The sequence below is a fragment of the Dryas octopetala genome, chromosome 8, assembly GCF_963921425.1.
Source record: "Dryas octopetala chromosome 8, drDryOcto1.1, whole genome shotgun sequence".
Classification (NCBI taxonomy): Eukaryota; Viridiplantae; Streptophyta; class Magnoliopsida; order Rosales; family Rosaceae; genus Dryas; species Dryas octopetala.
The window spans coordinates 2,813,819-2,835,461 of NC_141373.1; the positions used below are offsets into that span (position 1 = coordinate 2,813,819).

Sequence of the window (21,643 nt, forward strand, 5' to 3'; positions counted from 1 at the left end):
GATTTAACTAATATTTATGTTTTTTATTGCAATTTATCTACGATGTATAGTAATTTGAATTAGGTAGGAGTAGTTTTAGATAGAAAGATAAGAGAATTTAATTTTTGAAAATAAGATTATTGGTATCATAAAATACATAATATTTTGAATTTGAAATGGTTACATCAATCAATTTTTCTTTTGCCTAGATACAATTTATCTTATCAGAATCTTTAAAATTTGAAAAATTGCCTAATTAGGATTAGGATTCTGGGAATCTGGTCATGGTTAGGGTGGGAGTGGAATCAGCGCCACCCTTGTTGCTTAATTTTGAGTGAGATTTTTTTTTTTTGAGAATGGAAAAGCTTTTATTTGATATTCAGGAGTTGATACATCGTTTGAAAAAACAGAGTGGAGACAAATTTTGAGTGAGAGATTAGAGGAGAATTTGTTGAGGGAATCACAAATGCTGGGTTATTACTTGATTTCCATATCAGCTCACTATCTTAATTGCCTTTCCAATTTGATGCAAGGCTGTTACTAATACATGAATGCTCTTCTCAATTCTGGCTTTCCAATTAGGAGTCTGATTTTGATTTTGATTTTGACTGTTCATAGTTTCTATAGATTATGATCAGTAATCTTCGTATTTATCCCAAATTACTATTGCTTCAAAAGAATGGCAACGGGGCGGAACAGAATGGGGTTTGCCATACACATCTTGCCCTGCCGGTAAACACAGATCCCGTCGGGGGCACAGATAGGTTCTTAACAATTTTACAGAATCGTCACTTGCCTTATTTGCTTGTATTTTGCTCTGCAAACATCAGTAATATATCATCGACCATTGTTTGGGTTGCATAAATATAGTTCATAAATATGAAAAGGGCTCCTGGACTTGGTAATAAGATCGAATGATGACCCACACCATTCAGAATCTTGATGATTCTGCGGCAAATATGCCAACCAAACACAAACATTACCACGCCAAACCTCAGATTTTTTCTCTTTCAAACAAATAAACCAAGCAAAAGCCCCTCTTTAAGTAGATAACATGGAGCAAACCAGCCAGGACTCCTATTTACCAAAACGGCATCGTCTGGTTATTTTTGAAATTCTTCACTACAGGGATTGATTGGAAGTTAAAACGGAAAAGCAAGAGGAAGTTCCATCCCATGAGAATCTTGGAATAGGCCTAAGTGGAATGGCTCATGCATCCGTAGAAAGCACACACCGGAGGCATCCCCCTTCATGCATCAGATCAAATGCCTTGTTGATCTCCCCAAGAGTCAAAGTGTGGGTGATGTATTCATCAACTTTGATTTCCTGCAACAAGAGAGAGCATAATGTCATAAATAATATACTTGTTACGATTGAAGTCACATTGTTGAATATTTGTCGAAAGCATTTACCTTCTTCAAGTACTTCTCTACAAGCCAAGGCACCTGTGAGCGGCTCTTGAAACCACCAAAGGCTGTTCCCTTCCAGACACGACCAGTCACCAACTGAAAAGGACGAGTGGATATCTCTTGCCCTGATGCTGCAACGCCCACAATAACTGATGTTCCCCATCCCTGCAAAATTTTTGACCGTCCTCAAAATGTGTTTTATACACAACAATTCGAGCCACCAGTCAAAAAAGCACTCACCTTGTGGCAGCACTCCAGGGCAGCCCTCATCACCGAGACATTTCCAATGCACTCAAAACTATAGTCAACACCACCATCAGTGAGATCGACGAGGACCTGTTGGATTGGCTTCTCATGGTCCTTCGGATTCACAAATTCAGTAACTCCAAAGTTCTTTGCTGCAAATCACAAATTGCAACATGCAAACTTGAAAATGTTCATAAAAAAATTGCTAAATGAATTCAAGAGACGCTAGTGAGACAAGACATTAATAATACAAGCTGAAGATCCCTTGATAGGCCTTGTTCCATCTTTTATGACAAGTTAAAGCAGCAGCAGAAAGACAGTCCCAGGTGCAATAAATTTTTAAAAAAAAATTATAACAGAAAAGGTAAATTGCAGGTAATTCAGAATCATTTGCAATTTTGCATATGCCCATATTATTACAGGATACCATTTCCACGGGAATAGTTTCTTGATAGGAATCATTACTTATTTTTTTGGACAGATAAGGGATTAAGGGGTTAATTCCTTTACAAAAAAAAAAATTAAACAGGCTTAGTTCCTTATTCCCTTAAGTACAAGGTCAACCTTTTTCCTTTCACCCAATACTCAGAGGTGAGATTTGTTGAAAAGCATGTAGAAAATCACAGCCACATTTTTTTTTTTGTGAGAATGTAGGGCCAAATGGCCCAGTATCAGAGCTTCTCCACCACAGGACAAGCATACAGAAACAATCAATTATAAGACACTATTTACTACAGTATGGTTTTGATATGGGAGTTCAGACAAAAAAAAAAGGTTTTGATATGGGAGAACTTCAGATGTACCTGTATCAAACTTTTTGCTATCAATATCAATGCCAATTATTCGTGATGCACCAGCTGTTTTGGCACCCTCTGCAACCTGTCGAGTTATGAGAATTAGCCATCATTACAGTTCAATACTCAGCACAATATTATGAACTCGAGGTTCCATTAAACACTTACCGCAAGACCAACAGTCCCAAGGCCAAAAATAGCAACGATTGACCCTGGTTCTACTTTTGCTGTGTTCCAAACTGCTCCAAGACCTAAAATATGTCACACATACATTTTTTAACATGATAGAAGCAGAAGAGAAACAAAAATAGAATTAAGATGTATGGTTTTGACCCAAATTGAAATTAAATTAACCATGACTAACTAAAATAGTACTATTATCCTTACCAGTAGGAACACCACATCCAAGAAGGCATACTTTCTCCAAAGGAGCCTTTGGATCTATCTTAGCAACACTAACATCATGAACAACTGTGTACTGGCTAAATGTTGAGGTTCCCATGAAGTGATAAATAGGTTTTCCGTTAATGGAGAAACGGCTCTTGCGATCACTCATCATGACTCCAACTCCAGTGGCAGCACGTACTTTGCCACAGAGATTTGTCTTTCCCGATTTACAGAACTTGCATTCTCTACATTCTGCCTGGTAACAAGGGATGACATGGTCTCCCGGCTGAACTTCCGTAACACCTTCACCAACACTCTCAACAATCCTGCATCAAGATGAAGTATCCCCCTTTCAGCGTCAAAAGCACGAGACAAACAATCAATATACAACACGACATACATACCCTGCAGCCTCATGACCGAGAATACAAGGAAAGAGACCTTCAGGATCCTGCAAGGCAAATGAAGTGAAATAAGTGCACATTTCTTTCTAAACAAAATTGGTAATTAATCAGATTATGTTTCTTCTAAAATAAAGATTCAAACAGAACCAGAACCATCAACTAGACTACTGCCATTTGAAAATTTTCGACTTTGACACCATACCTACCATATGAGCTCATTCCTACCATACCAAGAAACCCTTTAAATTTTCATAATTATCATAAGGGGTCAGTTGTATTATACCACCAAACTCATAATTAATCATCCAACCCGTCAAATTTTAGATGAGCTTCAACAATGAGATTATCTCAACCAACAAAGATCACCTTTTTGCTCTAAAAATGCAAGCAAGTCTAAATTCACTGAGAGAAATGCAAAAATTCTACCTTCCCACCCCAGGTATAAGCATCGGTGTGGCAAAGAGCGGTGTAGAGAATCTTGACCCGGACCTCTCCGGCCTGCGGCGGAGCCACCTGTACGTCTTCGATCACCAAAGGCTTGTTGGGTTCCCAGGCCACCGCCGCTTCGCATTTTCAATTGTACCCAAAACCATAACCCAAATATTCACAACCATTTTTTGACTGAAACAAAAACATATATATGTGCAGATAGAGAGAGAGAGAGAGAGAGGAGTACCTTTGCAGGTGATGACTTGACCTTGGGTAGCCATGGATTTTACTGAAACCACAAGACGAAACGGAGAGATAGAGGAAATGTAGGGATCGGATTGAGAAGAGAGTGTGTGTAGACTGTGGAGTGGACAAAAGAACTCCATGAATTCTTATGGACTATATATCTCTGACCCGAACCCGGCTCAGGTGGCTTTTGTTTTGGGCTCATCGAGACTTTTCATGGAAGTCTCACCCTTCGATTGGGCCCAATGGGGAAAGGGCTTATGAGAAAGGTGTACTCTTTGGAGGTCTACTCTAGTGCATGATTCAAATGAAGGATGTGAGAGTGTTTAAACGATAGACATTAACGCTATGGTCCATGGACGAAAGTTAATACCAAAAGTGAGTCTTGCTAGCATCAAACATTTGATGATTAACATCCTTTTGATGAGGGAAATACTATGAAGTGTATATGAATTAACGATTGACAATTATTCATGCGTATAAGTAATTAATATAGTTGTTTACAACGTCATATATGTAGATATCATCATTTAACCCACAAATTCGAAGCCTGATACGGGCCTGCTAGTCAAAGTTCAATTTGGCCTGAGATATTGGGTGGGCCAGCCAGACTCGTTCCTAAGCTCGAGCCCAGCCCAATGATGACCCTTTCCTACTTTGGTGCGCTAAACTTCAAGAATCCAAACCACAATGATGATGCTACCGCCTAGATGTATATTGCTCGAGTTTATTCTTGACTTAGAGCGAGACATAGTCTTTTTCTTATGTTAGTTTCCATAGAGCATTCAAAACGTGCATGCATATAATTAAATAATTGGCGCAACTCATCATTCGCAATAAAATGTGCATCCAATTATAAGAGTCAAGTGCATCTCACCCACTATTGCTAGATAAGACAAGTGCAATTTCAACTTATTTTACAGGTAAAACTAATGAATTTGGTAATCACTTATGTGATTCTTATATATTCCAAATGAGCAGCCAAAATTGAAGACCACCCTGCTTATTTTGTAATTCAATTATGAAAGATGATTTTGTGTTCATATCTAAAATGACTTCGTATTGAAATATAAAGGTTAAACGTTAACCGTACTAGGTTTAAATTGAGTATCTTAGAAAGAAAAGTACAACTCTTACGACATAGTCATAGTTTTAGAAAAATATAAAATTGTTTATATGGTTTAAAGGTTAAATGTATTAAGTTTAAATTGTACATTTTAGAAAGAAAAAAATTATTAGATGTGAATGTAACATCACAATATGGTGTTACAGTAATATCGTTATATGATATTAGGGATTAATTCACTTGTTATAATATGAGTAGACAACAAATTTACCACATAGATGAATTAGTAACAACAAATAACGGTGTTACGATCACACCAAATAATTTATCCTAAGAAAGGTATATACAAATCTAAACCACATAGTATTAGACATATACAAAACGAGGACCAAAAGAATTTAGACAACAATTGTGTGAAAAATAAGGACTTATGACTCGTATATAATATGAGTTTGATGAGGACTCGTAAAATGAAAGGTCAATGATATCCAAAATTGTGCACGTGGAATGGCACGTGCAAAATTCCTTGTTTGAGGTGGATAGTGTAATAAAACCAGAAGATATATGCATCATGGACATGAATGGAGCCAAGCGAAAAGGCCTGACATAGCCATGTTGGTATCTTCAAGATCATGATTCCCAGTCAAACTGTGATAAGGATCATCCATTCAGTATTTGCCACGTATTGCTTGTCTGTTGGATTTCCAGTCAAACTCTTGGACCGGGGATTGATATTTTGCCAGATTTATATACTTAATTCTTAATAGGATTGTGAATTTGTTATGTTGATATTACATTTTTAAATTCATAAAAAGAAAATTATTTATTAATTTATGACCTTTTTACTCACACACATAATTCATAAAACACATGAATTCCCGATATATTTGAATTATACATAAAATTAAGACCAACAATGTTATATGACATCATATTTGTGAAAATTTATTCATTATTATATAAAACTTAATAAATTAATGCAACAAACAATGTGAAGTGTCTTTTAACATTGTTAATTTAGAATGGTAACAAGTAGTTGTAAACAACCAAGTGCGGCTGAGCCGGCCACCAATTACCAATAAGTAGCAGGTTCACTTTTTCATATAGGTAAATACGTGGCCGGATTTATTTTTCAACATTATTAGTTGTGTTAATTTAAAATGATTACAATTAGTAGTTGTAAACAACCACGCCACGTGTACTTTTTTATATTAGAATTTAGATCAGTAAACAAGTAAACCTATTCGTATGACATACGAATTCATACTATAAACGATCCCTTTATTTTATGCACCGAAAACATAATTAGTGATTATGATATGATGCATCATGCATGTGATGATAATTGATAAGTCAATGTAAATAATGAGGAGGGCAGGAATTAAAACCTTATTAATTATACCATCCTCTCGAGTCCAGTGTCCTCTTCCCCCTATATATAAAGGTTTCTTATCCTTCTTCATTGTGAAAGATTCCCTTTTGCTTCTCCAAAATCCTCCCAATATATGTATCCAAAAACCCCCCAACAAAACTAAAACATATTAATCCCGATCCCCAAACAAACATAGTTCAGTACTCTTCTCCAGTCCTGTTCTCATCAAAGCAGTACTAGAATCCTACATACTGTTCCCTCTTATGTCATACATGGCTGCAGAGTCCTCCTCATCTTCAAACCTAAGAATTATTGTTGAAAAAAACCCCTCTGAGTCCCGCTTATCTGAATTGGACATCAAGTGCTGGCCCAAGTAACTTTCTCTCTCTCTCTCTCTCTCTCTCTCTCTCTCTCTCTCTCTCTCTCTATGTGAGTCCAAAAAATAACTGGGTTTTTTATTTTTTTTTGTGGGATGTTTTTATAGATGGGGTTGCTCTCCAGGGAGGTTCCAGCTGAAGTTTGATGCAGAGGAGACATGTTATTTGCTGAAGGGGAGAGTGAAGGTATACCCAAAAGGGTCATCAGAGTTTGTGGAGTTTGGTGCTGGAGACCTTGTCACCATCCCAAAGGGGCTCAGTTGCACTTGGGATGTCTCAATCGCTGTTGATAAACACTACAAATTCGAATCATCCTCATCTTAGTATCATGATCATGATCATTAGTTGTCTTCTTTTATCGATTAATTATAGTTTTATGCATATTTTTTTGGATATTTTTGTGTTTTTTTTTTTCTTCTTTAGTTTGTTGATTTTAGTTTTGGAGGGAGTGAATCCAGTGATAATGTGTTCTTCTAGTAGTAGTCAAAGAAAGGAAAACAATTAGTCAATGCATTTATGCATGTCCCATTGGAACTAATCCTCCTTTACGTATTGATATAAGCTTTTAATGTTCCTTTGACTGGTCAAACTGGATATTTTTTTAAATCGTAAAGAGAAGGAATCCTTTTTGTATAGACAATGATTTGGACACCTATGCACCCATTAATTGTGAAAACAATAACATCCACTTGTATACTTCTCTTTTTATATATGTTTTATAAATGCCTTCCATTTATTTTGGAATTAGTTTACCAAAAAAATACCGACTTACACTATCCAACATGTTATAATAACATGCTAAAATATTAATGTTGATTATAAAATATTTTACTATGCAAATTTCATATTACATACAAATATATCTTAACCTGTAAATTGATCTTAATGATTATTAATAGGGTATAGATATTTTTACTATTAGATTTCTACATCATATATTTTATGTGCCATAGACGAGCTCTTAGATTATTCATCAATATTTTTATCATTACCCAAGTTTACATTCTAAGTTTCTAACAACATAATAAGATATCGAGTGAATAAAAACTTAGAGATTAAGTCAATGTAAACCACCAATCATAGATTTGGGCAATGGATTAGACTTAATATTTTAGTGGGATTAATATTTTGGGAAAATTGGAATGCACAATGCCTATGTCACTGTGTAGAGTATTAGGGTTTCTGGTTTTGGTAATAGGATGGTACAAGTCTAAAGGACCAAAAGGTTGTCTTGATAAGATTGATCCAGGGGCTTCGGATCCCATCCCTTTTTGGCTTGCTTAGCTGGATGTTGCTGTTTGTGGTATTGTATGCTCAATCTGAGCCTTCACGGCTGATTCCATAAGCTTAGCTGCTGACGCAAGCCGCAACACCTACCATCATCACGCGCCTTTTCCAGCGCGCCACCTCCAAACGGCCATCGGAGTTGTGACGATCTAAACTTGGAGCTCTCACAACCAATAATTCACAAACGACAAAAGTACAAACAAAACACCAATGGTCCAATACAACAATAAACTTATATATAGTTACATATAATATTCTCTATAGATTGTATTGACGGAATGTTATTATTTCATTTGATAAATAATTCAAATTGATACTTATTATTTATTAATGAGAACATATATTGTGTATAAAAATGCATAAAAGATTATAGGAATTTGGTGAACAAATATTGTGTATTAAAAACTGCATAAAAGATTATCGGAATTTTGTTTTAACGGTAAAAGATTATGGGAGTTCAACAATGTTTATTTGGAACTAATATCAAAAAATGTGCTTCACAATTTAACATGTCACATAATACAAAATTAACTTCAATTGATTTGTTAATCGATCGAACATAGTTTATATATATAACATGAAACTTTCATGTCATCACCTACCAATTCATAAACACCAACATTAAACATTAATTTCAATGAAGCTATCCCTCCACTTTTTAAGACTCAAACCACTGAGGATGAGAAACATTCTATGCTTGGAAACTGAGGTATAAGTCATAACTAATTAATTCTCACCAATATCTAAATAAATAAATAAATAAAAACTATTTCCATTATTAAAAAAAGTAGCATGAAATGTTAAAATATACATTATTCAAAACTCTTTCCATTATTTAATATACAAATTTTAAATTGTTATATAATTAGTATGAATGATATAACACATTTTTTAGATGCCACAACAACTCAAAATATATTCATAAGAATTTTGTGAATGTTGAAAAACCATGTTGAAATATTAAGTTTTACACACTTGTTGCATTAATCATCATTATCCATTGTCTTTGACTCTTTCTGTATACAAAATTATTAAATATTGATTTTCTTGTTTAATTTAACTATATCATGAGAAGAATAGAATATAAATTTGATTTTAACTGTATCATAAGAAGAATACAATAGAAGAAAAACTGTATTTACAACTGACACACATGCTCAACACATTTGGTAATCTACAACATATTGATTTTTTTTTTTTAAGATTGCAAGGGAGATGGCCCCTCCTAGTCCCTTCTATGTTCCGCCCCTGCCCACCAGGCCACCACCGTCTTCACAACGTCCCATTTTGAACTTCACAAAACATGTCTTGGGAGCACATAGAGCTACAACTATGTGGCTCCAACTCCAGAAGCTGTTTCAGAATTTGCTTTCCGATAGCTCCATTGCCATGGTTCCTACAAGCACAAAGCAAAACACCATGTCTCCATCAGTCCCAGCATTTAAAAAAAGAAAAGAAAAAAAAGACGCGGATAATTACTCCCGGCATTAAAATATGGATTGCATTGCACCAAATTACTACAACAAATCTCAGTTGGTAAATGCATTTAATATCTTGTGAAAAATATGTAATACAAGAGCTAAGTCATGCAGGAAGCAGAAAAATAGATGGTACACTGTTCTAGTCTAGTTTTGAAATTTAGCCTCTTCCAAATTACTACACATTGAAAAAAATACAACAGTCACATATGACATATCCAATCTTTCTTCTTTGGGACAGACCACACCCAACCACATGACCCACCCCCCAAAAACGAAAAAGAATACCCATCAAAATCAAACCCAATTTTATAAATAAACAAAATGACAAGCATGCAAATGTTCAAAATAGAGGAAATTACATCTACCTAAAGGAAAAAATGCTAGGCTTTTGGAGTTTACAATATACGCTCAGCAAGCAATTCTCAGAACCATTTTTCCTCAAGAATCTGAACAGAGAGAAAGAGGAATTGAATTCTACAGAGAGAATTATATTTTGAAACGGTTTCTGAGCGAGAGAGAGAGAGAGAGAGAGAGAGAGAGAGAGAGATGTTAAAGTTAGTGAAGGGCTGAGAGTAGATTGCATGCAGTGAATAAATGAGTCCAAATAGGTAATTGTTTTGCTCTTCTTTTCCTTTTGGGTGTATAAAGGCCATAAGGGTAGCAACAAATGACCCATTTAATTCAGACTTAAAAGAATCATTTACCCATTTATATCCAAACTCCTAAATGGGTCATCCTACACCCATTAATTTAGGGCAGCAAACAGTATGGGCAAAAACTCTCACCACGGTAGAGGACAAACACTATATTTTTCCAACCAACATTGATCTCATATGGAAGGTAAAGCTCTTCAAATGGTAACACACACACGCACACCATATTATAGCATATTTTATTGACACCTTAAAAGACAGAAAAATCATCAAGAAACATAAAAAGGAAGAATATGCAGCAACCTTGCTCACTACGCCACAACAGCCATATATTCCTCTGTAGACTAACTTGGTCCAATGCAATTTCCACCATGAACACTATCAAACTGGAGGACCCTAAGTTTCCCTTCCTGCAATTTATATCAAATTAGCATTGCAAATTTAAAAAACAGCAAAAAAGGGAAAAACAAAAAGGACAGCATACTGATAAATTTCTGGGACATCAAAGGCACACCTTGGTTCCATAAACCAGACCTCCACCAGCAAAGGGATGAAAGCAAGCAACATTAACCTCATCCTCTGCACTAGGAAGTACTCTCACAAGTTCCATATCTGAAACTCTGTAGACCTGATTAAAGAAAGAAATCATGATATTGATAACTGATAGTCTCCAACAAAGAAAAACTTTATTAACAATAGTAAGCATGTTGACCGGGATATTGCTGACACATACTAATTTAACAGAAAAAGACTGCAGTGTTTTTTTTCCTTTAAAAAAATCAAAAAGAGTTAAAAGCAACTCTAAGAGAAACAATACTGTGACTCTGTGACTTTAATTTTTTAATTCTTTTTAAGAACTTCTGGGTATTTAGACAAAGTGATTGATGCAGTCATCACTCTTCATAGTAAATATTGATAAACAAGTTCAACCATCATGCCTTCACTACACCACCAAGCAGGCACACTATTAATCATTGGAAGGAAGATTATTCAGCCTTATTATGCTTTCCAACTTGTATGTTTGAACAAAATCTCTTAGAAAACGATGTCTAAGAATGATAAAATCCCCACAAAAATTATCATGCCACTAAAAGTGAAGCATATGTCAATGACAAAACACTTTTTGTTAACTAAAACTAGTCAAAAAGAACAAACTTCTAAATAAAATCAACAAACAAAATGAGATAAAAATAATAGAATCTGCATCAGTTATAAAACAAGAGGAAATACTCTGGAGGTTCACCTCAAGGACAGTGTATATAGGCACAGTTGTTTCCCCATCAATGACAATACTTTTTAGAAGAGAACCATGGCGTCGACCATAGGCAAGTAATATGTGCTCAGACGTGGGTGAGAACTGCAGGCATAATATCAAAGACAGAGGCTCAACAAAAAATGAATTGTATCCTTTTCATCATACTTAGAAAACAAAAGTATTAGTAGTTGGATTTTATGTGAACAGAGTTATATTTTGTATTTAATCAACCAAAAGTACCAAACAGGAACATATACAGTTTGATGTCAATAAGAATATATGGTAGGCTAAAGTGCTTGCAGAAACAAGAGCTCAACAATCCAAATCATAGTACCAGCCAATAGATAGAAACACAAACTTGAGGAGCCGAGTTTTCTATGAAACTAACCTGGATTGAAGTCAAACAATGTGCAGCTCTAATAGCCCGGGATACAAGTATTGAACCAAATCTGCATGAGAAAATTGAACAATAAATAAAATGTTGATAAGAGAATTCAGTAAATAAGAAAGAGTTGACCAAAGGATTAGAGTTTTACGTTGCCTCCTCAAGTGAATATATGCGAAGCTCGTACATGACTTGGTGTGCTGAGATTGGGTGCCGAGTTGGGGATGTTGTGATTCCAGAATCTTGATGGACTAGACTTTGTAGTCCAGGGTCAGCTTCCATATGAGGAAACATGCATGCAACACAGGCAGCTAAGAATCTCCCACAAGGAGAGAAATGAGCACCCATTTCACTGCAAAAACATATGCACCTTAAAGAAGCTACACTATAACACAAACATAATGACAAGCTAAGCAGGAAAAATTCATAAAATGCATCCATGAGAACTGCGTGTCAAAAAAAGATTTGATGTAAGGAGATTTTGCAATCAACTCATTGAAGCCATGTAGAAGCATGAGAGAAGATTGTCATGTCCACCACAATGCTAAAGCTAGAACTGGAAAAAAGAAAGTCTGCATACCTGCAAAGAACAGCATGGGGAATGGTCAAGCGACATCTTTCAGCATTCAGTGGAGCACAAGGATTTTGTATATCATGTGACCATACTCTTAGCTTCACAGTGCATGGTAATTCTGCAGCTGCTGCAGAAGCCAGTGATGTAGCAATTTCAGACTGGATTCTACTAATAATGGGTTGAGCATTCCCATTATGTAAGGCATTTAAGGGAGCAGCGTGATCTCCAGATTCTGGTACAGAGAAGCGAAAGTGTGAAAAAAAATGTTGCAGACCAGCTCTTCCAGAAACCCCAGATAGGCTGGTGCTTCCTGGCACAGCCTCCACATTAGGAGCAGGCAGATGTGACATTAAATTAGAAGAACCTATGTGTTGAGCTGAATTGTCAAGTCCACCGCCATTAAGAGGAAGCATTGAGGGAAAACTAGCTTGGCTTTGGCCTGTTAACCACCCTTGCAGAAAAGGTAGCTCCCAAAATGCTGGGTCTCTATAAGGAAAAGTATGATGAAGTTGCCCAAATTCAGTAAAATCAAGAGGATTTGGAATATTTTCAGGTACTGTATTATTAACAGAATCTGCGTTAGTAAAGTTCCCCTGCTGGCTTCTCCCTACAGCCTGCATCTCATCAGTCTCCATTACATCCTCTGTGCGGTCACAAGCACCATTTCCTGTTCCTTTCACGAAAGAATTATATGCACTGTCTTCAGAACTGGGATGGGAGACAGTTGGAACTGATGGAGATGTTTCCATGGGATTATCATTCTGCTCTGCTGCATTTGCATCTGCTTGTAACTGAACTAAAGCAGCAGAAGTGACTTGCATGCTACTTGAACCAACATACCCATTTTCACGCTGCATTTCTATTCTTGAATCATCTGCAAATGGCGGCACAAAGAAGAAAGGCAAGGACATAAGTGGTAGTTCGGCAGCCAAACTATGACGTTCACTAGAGTGAACGTTTGCCACAAAAACAGCAGGAGAAGGATATCGCAAGTAGCCAGGAGATGTTGCTCGTGTCATCGAGGAATCTGAAGAGTCAAGATCATTGACCTGCATATCAGTTTAATAATGTAATCTATAGGATAGTTGGTGTGAATAATCAATTAAATACTCTTTGAAAAATTCACCTCAGCAGTTAAGAGAAATGGAGCAGCTTGGGGGTGAAAATGCACTGCTCTAAGTGAACGCCATGTTTTCAATACAATGTCTGGAGTAGAAGGCTCCCCCTTGTAGTTCCATATATACAACTGAAACAGGATTTTGTATGTCAAAGTTATCAAATTTACAAAACCATAAATCACATCAATGATTATATGATATACCAATGGTCAATACAAAGAATCAACACCTTGTGTCCTGATGCAACAGCTAGGAGTTCCCCTTTGGCATGAAAAGCAATGGATGCAATAGGTCGATCTGGGATGAAAGTCAGCAAGCATAGAAACTATAAGAACTTTAGGGAAAATGTACAAGGTGTCAAAAAAACCTGCAGTTACTAATTAAGTAAGACATTAAAGGCTTTTTTCGATCTGAAGTAAGACATTAAGGTTTGAAATTACAGAAATCACGAGATCCTATACACTCTGACGTGTTTAAATCCCATAAGCGAACTTCATGATCCAAACTCCCACTAGCAATTATTTCTGGATGCAAGGGGTGGAACCTAACCTGTAAGAGTTCCATTAGTTACTTCCACTTGAAAATAATATTCATAATAAGTTGTTTGGATTTTGGACTCATCGGAAACACACAATGTAATTATTACAGAAGACATGTAGAATACAAACTTCAGTCTTCACTCCTAATAAGTTTCATGAATTATCAAATAAGCACCGCCACGAACTACCACGCTATAGCTATACTGTGTAAAAATTATTAACATTTTTTAACTGCTAATTCATATATCATATGTTAAATAACTGGGATATATATATATATATATATATATGGGGCTTTTCAGCAAACTTCCGTTTACAAAAACTTCTCTTTCCACTAAAGACTTCATTGAAAAAGATGTAAATATGGTTGTAGCATATGACAATTAGCAAGAAAATTAACAATAAATAGGTCTGTAATTGCACAAGCCAAGCTTACCACCCAGGGTGTCCTCCTATGGCCACTCAAAACCTTTACGCAGCTGCCAGTATGGGAATCAATTATCTTCACAGTGTGGTCACCACTGCAAGTATAAAAAAGATTTAAAACAGAGTAAAGATGAATTACAAATTTAAGATACCATTCATATTAAAATAAATGAATATATTAGACAACTTACTGTGTAGAAGCAAGCGTTCTTCCGTCAGGACTGAATGCTGCTGCAATAGTTGACCTTGGAGGAGGCACTAAATGACAATACTTGGCTGACAAATGCCGTAGTGACTCTGCTTCAACCCTGAAAGATCAATATATGTATATATGTATATATATCAATAAATACAACAAGCCATCTTATAGAGTGTATAGAAACTCTCACTCTCAAACTTGTTCCCCTCTTAAAGAAAATGTAAAAGTTAAAAAAGAGATTTGTGGGTACCATGAAAGAAGGCCGCGCCTTGCATCTCTTGTTGCTTCGGACTTAGGTCCAGGGGAGGAACCGGCTTTCCTTTTAGAAGTTTCTCCCCACCGCCTTCTGGGCACTTGTTTTGCTCTTGGAGAGATCTCTCTCCGTGCTATCAAGCCAACCACATTTCTGCCACTAACAAAATTGACAAGTTCACTGCCACATTTCTATGTACTTGAGACAATCTCATAAAATAGAACATGCAGCTAATCACTAAGACCAAAATAAATTCGAGAATGTCGAACTTGAACTAAATACAATGATCAATGGATTGCAGTATTCGGAATTACACGAACAACTCAATTTAAAAATGTTCAGATCAAGCTTCAGTAATAGGAGGGGGAAAAAAACGAAGTCTATGTATAATCAAGTTGATTATTTGTCTATTAATTGTATATAATAACTGATTAAATTCTAAGCTGTGTAATAAGAAAACATTAGCACTATACAAAAAGCATCAGGTAATTGTGAAACTCATAGATTCGGATTATGGCATCGAATCAAATTTAGCAAATCACAAAATCAAAAACGCTTATAGATCGAATTACAGCAACCATTCATACAAACAGACCCTAACGCAATGCATGAACCATTGAGAATTTCGAATTTCGAATTTCGAATTCTGACCTGCAGTGATAATGATCGGACGGCGAAGTGGAAATCGGGGTCTGATCCAACGGTGGTGAAGGTCCCGTCATCATGATATCGGACTTCATCGGAATTTTAACGGCGGTGATGAACTTGGGAGACAGACATGTACGAGGACCCGATTCCGCAGTTTGTCTGAATTTGAGGAATTGTGTGAAATCTGAATCCGAGGAAAGAGAAAATGATGCTCTCTCTCTTTCTCTCTCTTGGTTGTTTCCTTTGATTTACAAAGCCGAATGTGGTTAATGTATTTTGACCAACATACCCCTTTTTAGTTTAGATGCGCTTCCTTTACTTTCTACTTCTTTACAATAATGCTAGTTGTCCCACATTTTTTTTTTCACATTTGTATTTCATCTGATGTGTCATTATTTTACTAGAAGGGTATTTCCTTTTTCTTTTTTAGGTTTTGTTTTTTAATTTTTAGTATCCAATGTATGAATGCTATGTAAGATGGTATGAAATTGTGGTATAAAAATATGGTAAATATAACATTACTGACTTCTTTATTTAAACCGTCCATCTAAAATTTTTAGGAGTTAATACAATGACACATTAGCATTTAAATTTTTTAATTTGAAAACCTGCCATTTCCTTCTTACCTCATGGTAAATCATCTTATCTCATTTTAATGTCATAGAAGATCTTTAAGAGTGCCGATTTCTTATTTTTGGGTTGTGAAGAAAGACAACAGAAGCTGAATTTTTTTTAATAAGACAAGCATATACGTCTGATATATCTATCTCTCGTCTACCATAGTACCATGTTAGTGTCTATCTCTCGTCTACCACCTTATAACAAAATGAATCTACATGTCGTGTCTACTCTTACGTCTCGTATGTATAATGTGAGAAATTAACAAATTGAGTATGTACACCTGAACCATGCAAATTTTTTTTGCTGAGAACGAAGGGACTCAACCTTTATTGGAAAGGTTGGGAATCTCAACTTTTAAGCAAAGCTCACAGAGTGGCCAAAAAAATAAAAGCAAAGCTCACAGATATTGAATAGCATAGCATGCAAAGAAATGGAAAGGTAGTCAGATCCAAGTTGCTTCAAACAATATCCTTATGCCTTATGGTGACTAACAAATGCTAGAGACGTACAGCAAAAGTGGGTTCTACCGTTCTAAAAGGGACATTTATGCCAAAATTTTCAAAAAAGCACAAATTTACAAACCCATTAATGAATAAGGAAGTAAAAAGAACAAAAGCTATATACACAAGGTGTGAAATAGGAGATGTGATCTGTTCAACTGAGTGTCTGAGGTTGACTATTATTAGATAAGCTAGACCCCCATATACGGATGGTATGATCGTCACTTGCCGATGCCAGCATTTGAGGTCTCTTAAGATTCCAACTCACACAGTTCACGGTCATTGAATGCCCAGACAAAACTTCAATTGGCCTAGACTTTCGCCGATTCCAAATGTAGACCTATAAAAGATAGTGATTTAAGTGAGGTTCCATTTGGTTCACTGGTACAAGAGTAATTGGTATCTCAGCACATGTATAGGCAAGTTCTCAAACGTTGGGAAGCAAGCATACCTGTGAGTTCTCACTTCCGCTGGCAATAAATGTACTATTCAATCCACCGAAGCAGGAGCGTATAACATACTTGCTCTGCTTGTGGCCCATAAACTTCAATGGCTTCTCCCATTTCCCAGCAACATCCCACATATGAATCTCCTGGCTATTTAGGTTGACAATAAAGAACTTACTATCTCCAGAAATCGAAAGGGATGTGATAGAATGGTTTTCAGAGATGACTCGCTCAGCGTTTGTTCCCACATTTAGAATCCGAATTTCTTTATCAGAGAAAATGCTGATAAGATTTTCCCCATCGGGTGTCACAGCGAGATCTAAAATCTTGGGCATCCTCATCCCTCTCCATGCTTTTAACTCATTGCCATCACAATCCCACATGTAGATGCCCTTTTCAGGGTCAGAACTGCCACACACAAGTCGCTTTGAGTCGGGAAACCAAGCACATGAGCTGACAATGAAGCCATGATCCCCAAATGTATGCTTGCATGTACCTGTTTCCACATCCCATAGCTTGAGGACTTCAACATTTCCACATGTGAGCAACTTTGAGTCATCAGGGCTCCATGCTACAAAGGATACTGGATTGTGGTGGCTCCGTAGGGTATGTTTTAATGTCACCCTTCCATCTTCCAGAACCTGGCACGGAATGGTAGAATTAATGTCAGAAACCCTATCACCTTAGCATCTTCCACCACTAGTACAGTAAGATGAGCTCCCACAAAATTATTTTCGTGGTACAAAAGATTAAGGTGATATCCAAGTTAGTGTCTTATTTTATAACTTTTTTTCCATCTAAATTACTAGTTTCTCCACAGATACACTCTTTTAGCATTCAGTTTATACAAGTTCTATTGAAGAGAGATGTAATATATATATATATATATATATGAAAGTTCTATTTAAAGTAGCATTGTAACAATCATATATTAGGATCCTATATGGCATTACCACATTATATATGTTTTGCATTCAAAAAGTATATTAACATTGGCATAACAACTTTAGGAACAAGATAATTTTGTTTCTGCACTAAACAGACAGTTCTTAAGATCATGCATTTGTCCATGTGGTACCTTAAGAATAGATTTGTTTAGAAATATCTCTTACTTAAACTGAACAAATTATTTTTATCTCCTCACAAATTTGGTGGATTCTAAAAGCAAAATGGTTTTCTAAAGATTTCCTCCTCCCCAATTTTTCTATATTTGCAACAACCACCAAATTGTCTTTTTCCATAATAATCTGCTTCAAGAATTTAAGATTTTTACACAAGCAATGTACAGAGCATTAATTGTATACTTCTGATGCACAATTTCTTAGGCCTGAAAACTACACTTCCACTAGATAAGTAGAATAACTGCCCATATAGGTTAATATATTCATCTTCAGGAATGAAACTTTAGCATGAAAACACATCCAACAACTTGTATAAATACTTCTAAATTCTAATACAAATACAGTGTGATGGTACCTTCCATATGATGGCTGTGCAATCACTTGACGAAGAGGCTAAGTACTCCCCATTATTAGAAAATTGTACAAACCAAACTTCATTTTTATGCTCAGTCAAAATCTGCACCAGCGACAAACAAGTGTTCATGTGTATCTCAGCCATCCAAAAGAAGAACATCTGAGCAAAATAGGTACAAATCTAATAAACTTAATTTTTCAAGGCAGAGAAGCATTATCACCGGCAAATCACACCTGAACAGTCTCAGTAGGGATCTTATCCCTAGCACATAAATGGTCTTCATAAAGCGAAACTGCATCCGACAAATTGTGATACATACATGAATCAATCTGGGACAAAACAGCAGTTTCAACCAGATGTTCCAACCTGCGCTCAGGCAGCGTAATTGGTGGAGGAAGCAACTTTTCCAATTCTTGCAACAGTTTTTTTCGCAATTCAAACATAGCATTATCATCTATCTTACCCTGCTCCATTTCCTTTGAGGAAAGGACACTCTGAGCAAGTTTGTGAACCGTGTCACTCCCCACCTGTAATGCTGAAATCTCTTTCTGCAAAATGGACAAAGCCAATTTGTCATCCCCGCAACTCAAATACTCCAAAAGACACTGTTTGAATATAAGAAACAAAGCAGTAGCTCTTGTGTCATCCGTCAAATCCTTAATGGCATTAAGGGTATCAATACAACGATCCCAATTCCCGCTTGATATATGCGATTCCAGCATTTGAAAATCATCGGCTTTGTACGAAATGCCAGACTCCAACTCCAAGCATGAAGCAGACTTCGCATAGCCAATTGAGTATAGACATTGAATTATAATTCTTACAAACTCATGCTTCTTAATCAGGCCTTTTGAGCCGAGCCTTGGCGAACCCTCCATTGGCATTGGAGTTTGGCGAATCCTTTGACGTTTTGATGAACTATCAAGCCTTTTATACTCAAAGATTCCCATCTCTTCCACCAGCCATGATAACCCAAAGAGAAACAAATACTCTGCCAAAGGTCGGACCTAATTTTCCCGAAAATTTTGATAACAAAGAACAAAGCTCCAAATGACCAAGCTCTCTGAATTTGACTTTATAGCTCTGAAACCAAATGCCCAAATGCCCCAAACGGCCAAACCTAAAAAATTGACCTTGTAACTCTGCAGAAAAGCTCAAACTTTCCTAGAACCCGAAACCTCAAATATTCTATCCAAACAAACAAAAACAGTAAACTAAACAAAGTTCACATTAAAAACGTACCAGTACAACAGGAGCTTAAATTCTCAATGCCCAAAAGTCCTTATACGCGGAATGAAGATACCATACTAACCCATACGCCTAAAAGTAGAAATCTAAGCATCAGAAAACTAAAATTGTAGGTACCAAAAAGCCATTAACACCCAAAACCTTGAAATCATAATTGAAAAGATAAAATTGGTAAGAATTATAACGAAGCCAGAAGAGCTCAAAGTTGGAAGCAAATAACCTAGAGTCCTAGACAACGTTAACCGCTATGCTAAAGCGAATATTGGTCAGAATTAGAACGAACCCAGAAGAGCTTGGAGTTCGGAAATGAAAAAAAAACGAGAATTATATAGAAAGAGGCCAAAACAGAGAGAGGTAGAGGTCAATGAAAAACAAGAGGTTGGAGACAAAGGGATTAGTGACGAGGAAAAACTGACGAGCTGAGATTTTTTGCTGCAACTGAATTCGATTGTTGAAGAATAAAGGGAAGTGTTATGGATGAAGAAGGGGTGGTGATACTGATTGGATTCGAAACCAGTAAGTAACAACAGTCAATGCGATTCATTCACAGAGTACCTCCAACGAGAAAATACAGAGCAGATCTAAGTATCTGGGAGACGATGTCGTTTATTCTGTGAGAGAAAACAGGGTCCAGATTTTATTTTTTTATTTTATCCAAAACGTTTCGGTCTGATGCCGGAAACAGAAAGTGCCAACGAACTAATAAACGGCGCGTCGTTTCTTGTCGTGGAGTTTGTGGCATGAATTCACAATATTCGGGAAATCTAATGAAATAAATAAAAAGTTTGGACAAAAAAAACATATTTTTGTAAGAGAGTTGGAGAAGTTCCTCAATGAAACCAAGTATCATTCATGTTTACAGCTCAAAATTGATGAAATATTTTACATGATTTTTTTTTTTTTTGGGAGATACTTGAACTTAAAACCTAATGGGAAAAAAAAAGGCTTACATTTTGAAAACGTATTGACTCTACTTTAAATTTTCAATGTACATTTTACTATATTCATGGTTCTATTTGATGGTTGGATTTTAATAGATTTTGGTTCTATGGTGATTTACATTGGGTTTTTGTGGGATTGGTCTCTAGATCGACATAATTCTAGAATGAGACCCACATTAATTATAAAATAAAAATGAGAATAAATATAGATCTCGCTAGAGCTTGAGCCTTTATACAGGCCCAATAACCAAGAGCCCACGAAAGTTTTTAGGGGTCGTTTGGTTCACGAAATTGATTTTTTGAGAAATCAATTTCTTTGCATTTTTTGGAGGGAAGAGAATTTGAAATTTTCTTTACTGTGTTTGGTAAGTTTAGGAAAGTAAACTAAAAATTAGAAGCAATAAATATTGTGTTTGGTCAGTTTTCCAAGTGTACCCTAATCTATTATTTATTTTGAAATAATATCAGAACTAATTTTGTCCCAAAAAAAACAATATATGCTTTCTCAAGAGGGGGAAAATCAATTTCATTGCTCCAGCAATAGTTTTATTTTCTCCTGAATAAGGGCATCAAATTCTTTTGGGTCAGAAATTGATTTCCTTTTCATGTACTTACCAAACACGATAATGAAATTGATTTCTCATTCTCAGACCTCCAAAACTTGAACTAAACAGGCCCTCAATGGCTAATGATGCTTGAAAGCCAACCCCAAAGAAGTTTTGTAAAGACAATGGAAGGTCTTATTTTAAATGAATTATTACTTGGTCAAATAAGAAGGCACATTAAAATTAGCATTTTTCCACCTAACCTAACCTTGTTTTCTGATTACTTGGACCCCAAGCAAGTTAGACTTCCATTGATTTATTTAATCAGGCGAGGTAGAC

The 21,643-nt window shown here is 36.1% G+C and overlaps 4 protein-coding genes across 6 annotated transcripts; 1 reads left to right on the forward strand and 3 right to left on the reverse strand.

Annotated features, from left to right (window-relative positions):
- Positions 1 to 835: 835 nt before the first annotated feature.
- HOT5 (GroES-like zinc-binding dehydrogenase family protein) lies at positions 836 to 4,038 on the reverse strand. The gene is made up of 9 exons (XM_086252929.1): positions 3,896 to 4,038; positions 3,646 to 3,782; positions 3,220 to 3,266; positions 2,816 to 3,141; positions 2,597 to 2,679; positions 2,438 to 2,513; positions 1,629 to 1,786; positions 1,392 to 1,553; positions 836 to 1,305 (listed from the first exon to the last, which is right to left on the reverse strand). Exons 1-9 carry the CDS (start codon positions 4,032 to 4,034, stop codon positions 1,189 to 1,191), a joined length of 1,245 nt encoding a protein of 414 aa, XP_086109055.1. The 5' UTR covers positions 4,035 to 4,038; the 3' UTR covers positions 836 to 1,188.
- A 2,405-nt stretch (positions 4,039 to 6,443) lies between these two features.
- On the forward strand, positions 6,444 to 7,102 carry LOC147275993 (uncharacterized). The gene is made up of 2 exons (XM_086254777.1): positions 6,444 to 6,705; positions 6,817 to 7,102. The coding sequence occupies exons 1-2, from the start codon at positions 6,596 to 6,598 to the stop codon at positions 7,031 to 7,033; spliced, it is 327 nt and encodes a 108-aa protein (XP_086110903.1). The 5' UTR covers positions 6,444 to 6,595; the 3' UTR covers positions 7,034 to 7,102.
- Positions 7,103 to 9,066: 1,964 nt separating this feature from the next.
- LOC147275994 (Transducin family protein / WD-40 repeat family protein) lies at positions 9,067 to 15,753 on the reverse strand. Its single transcript, XM_086254631.1, has 14 exons — positions 15,531 to 15,753; positions 14,877 to 15,038; positions 14,619 to 14,735; positions 14,438 to 14,522; positions 13,903 to 14,011; positions 13,692 to 13,759; positions 13,471 to 13,590; positions 12,351 to 13,393; positions 11,922 to 12,122; positions 11,774 to 11,834; positions 11,374 to 11,487; positions 10,645 to 10,758; positions 10,434 to 10,540; positions 9,067 to 9,392 (listed from the first exon to the last, which is right to left on the reverse strand). The coding sequence occupies exons 1-13, from the start codon at positions 15,617 to 15,619 to the stop codon at positions 10,475 to 10,477; spliced, it is 2,349 nt and encodes a 782-aa protein (XP_086110757.1). The 5' UTR covers positions 15,620 to 15,753; the 3' UTR covers positions 9,067 to 9,392; positions 10,434 to 10,474.
- Positions 15,754 to 16,533: 780 nt separating this feature from the next.
- LOC147275995 (transducin family protein / WD-40 repeat family protein) lies at positions 16,534 to 20,424 on the reverse strand. 3 transcript variants are annotated; one of them, XM_086252902.1, is made up of 6 exons: positions 20,039 to 20,424; positions 19,813 to 19,890; positions 18,804 to 19,118; positions 18,571 to 18,672; positions 17,100 to 17,735; positions 16,534 to 16,988 (listed from the first exon to the last, which is right to left on the reverse strand). In XM_086252902.1, the coding sequence occupies exons 3-6, from the start codon at positions 19,041 to 19,043 to the stop codon at positions 16,803 to 16,805; spliced, it is 1,164 nt and encodes a 387-aa protein (XP_086109028.1). In that variant the 5' UTR covers positions 19,044 to 19,118; positions 19,813 to 19,890; positions 20,039 to 20,424; the 3' UTR covers positions 16,534 to 16,802. The 3 variants fall into 3 exon arrangements, with proteins under 3 accessions (XP_086109028.1, XP_086109026.1, XP_086109027.1); XM_086252900.1 differs by having other exon boundaries at positions 18,804 to 19,890; XM_086252901.1 differs by having other exon boundaries at positions 18,804 to 19,653; positions 19,813 to 20,424.
- Between the last annotated feature and the right edge of the window lie 1,219 nt (positions 20,425 to 21,643).

What these genes read in the sequence shown, in the direction of transcription:
- LOC147275995 (XM_086252900.1), bottom strand. Translation starts at nt 19,520, where the DNA reads ATGGGAATCTTTGAGTATAAAAGGCTTGATAGTTCATCAAAACGTCAA. An exon ending in TCCCTACTGAGACTGTTCAG is followed by an intron (nt 18,673 to 18,803) that starts GTGTGATTTGCC and finishes TCGCTGGTGCAG; the next exon opens with ATTTTGACTGAGCATAAAAA. An exon ending in GCGGAAGTGAGAACTCACAG is followed by an intron (nt 16,989 to 17,099) that starts GTATGCTTGCTT and finishes TATCTTTTATAG; the next exon opens with GTCTACATTTGGAATCGGCG.
- LOC147275993 (XM_086254777.1), top strand. Translation starts at nt 6,596, where the DNA reads ATGTCATACATGGCTGCAGAGTCCTCCTCATCTTCAAACCTAAGAATT. An exon ending in GACATCAAGTGCTGGCCCAA is followed by an intron (nt 6,706 to 6,816) that starts GTAACTTTCTCT and finishes ATGTTTTTATAG; the next exon opens with ATGGGGTTGCTCTCCAGGGA.
- HOT5 (XM_086252929.1), bottom strand. Translation starts at nt 4,034, where the DNA reads ATGGAGTTCTTTTGTCCACTCCACAGTCTACACACACTCTCTTCTCAA. An exon ending in TAGCAAAAAGTTTGATACAG is followed by an intron (nt 1,787 to 2,437) that starts GTACATCTGAAG and finishes TGTGATTTGCAG; the next exon opens with CAAAGAACTTTGGAGTTACT. An exon ending in TAGAGAAGTACTTGAAGAAG is followed by an intron (nt 1,306 to 1,391) that starts GTAAATGCTTTC and finishes CTCTTGTTGCAG; the next exon opens with GAAATCAAAGTTGATGAATA.
- LOC147275994 (XM_086254631.1), bottom strand. Translation starts at nt 15,619, where the DNA reads ATGAAGTCCGATATCATGATGACGGGACCTTCACCACCGTTGGATCAG. An exon ending in TATAGGATCTCGTGATTTCT is followed by an intron (nt 13,760 to 13,902) that starts GTAATTTCAAAC and finishes CTTTCATCCCAG; the next exon opens with ATCGACCTATTGCATCCATT. An exon ending in GTCTGGTTTATGGAACCAAG is followed by an intron (nt 10,541 to 10,644) that starts GTGTGCCTTTGA and finishes TATAAATTGCAG; the next exon opens with GAAGGGAAACTTAGGGTCCT.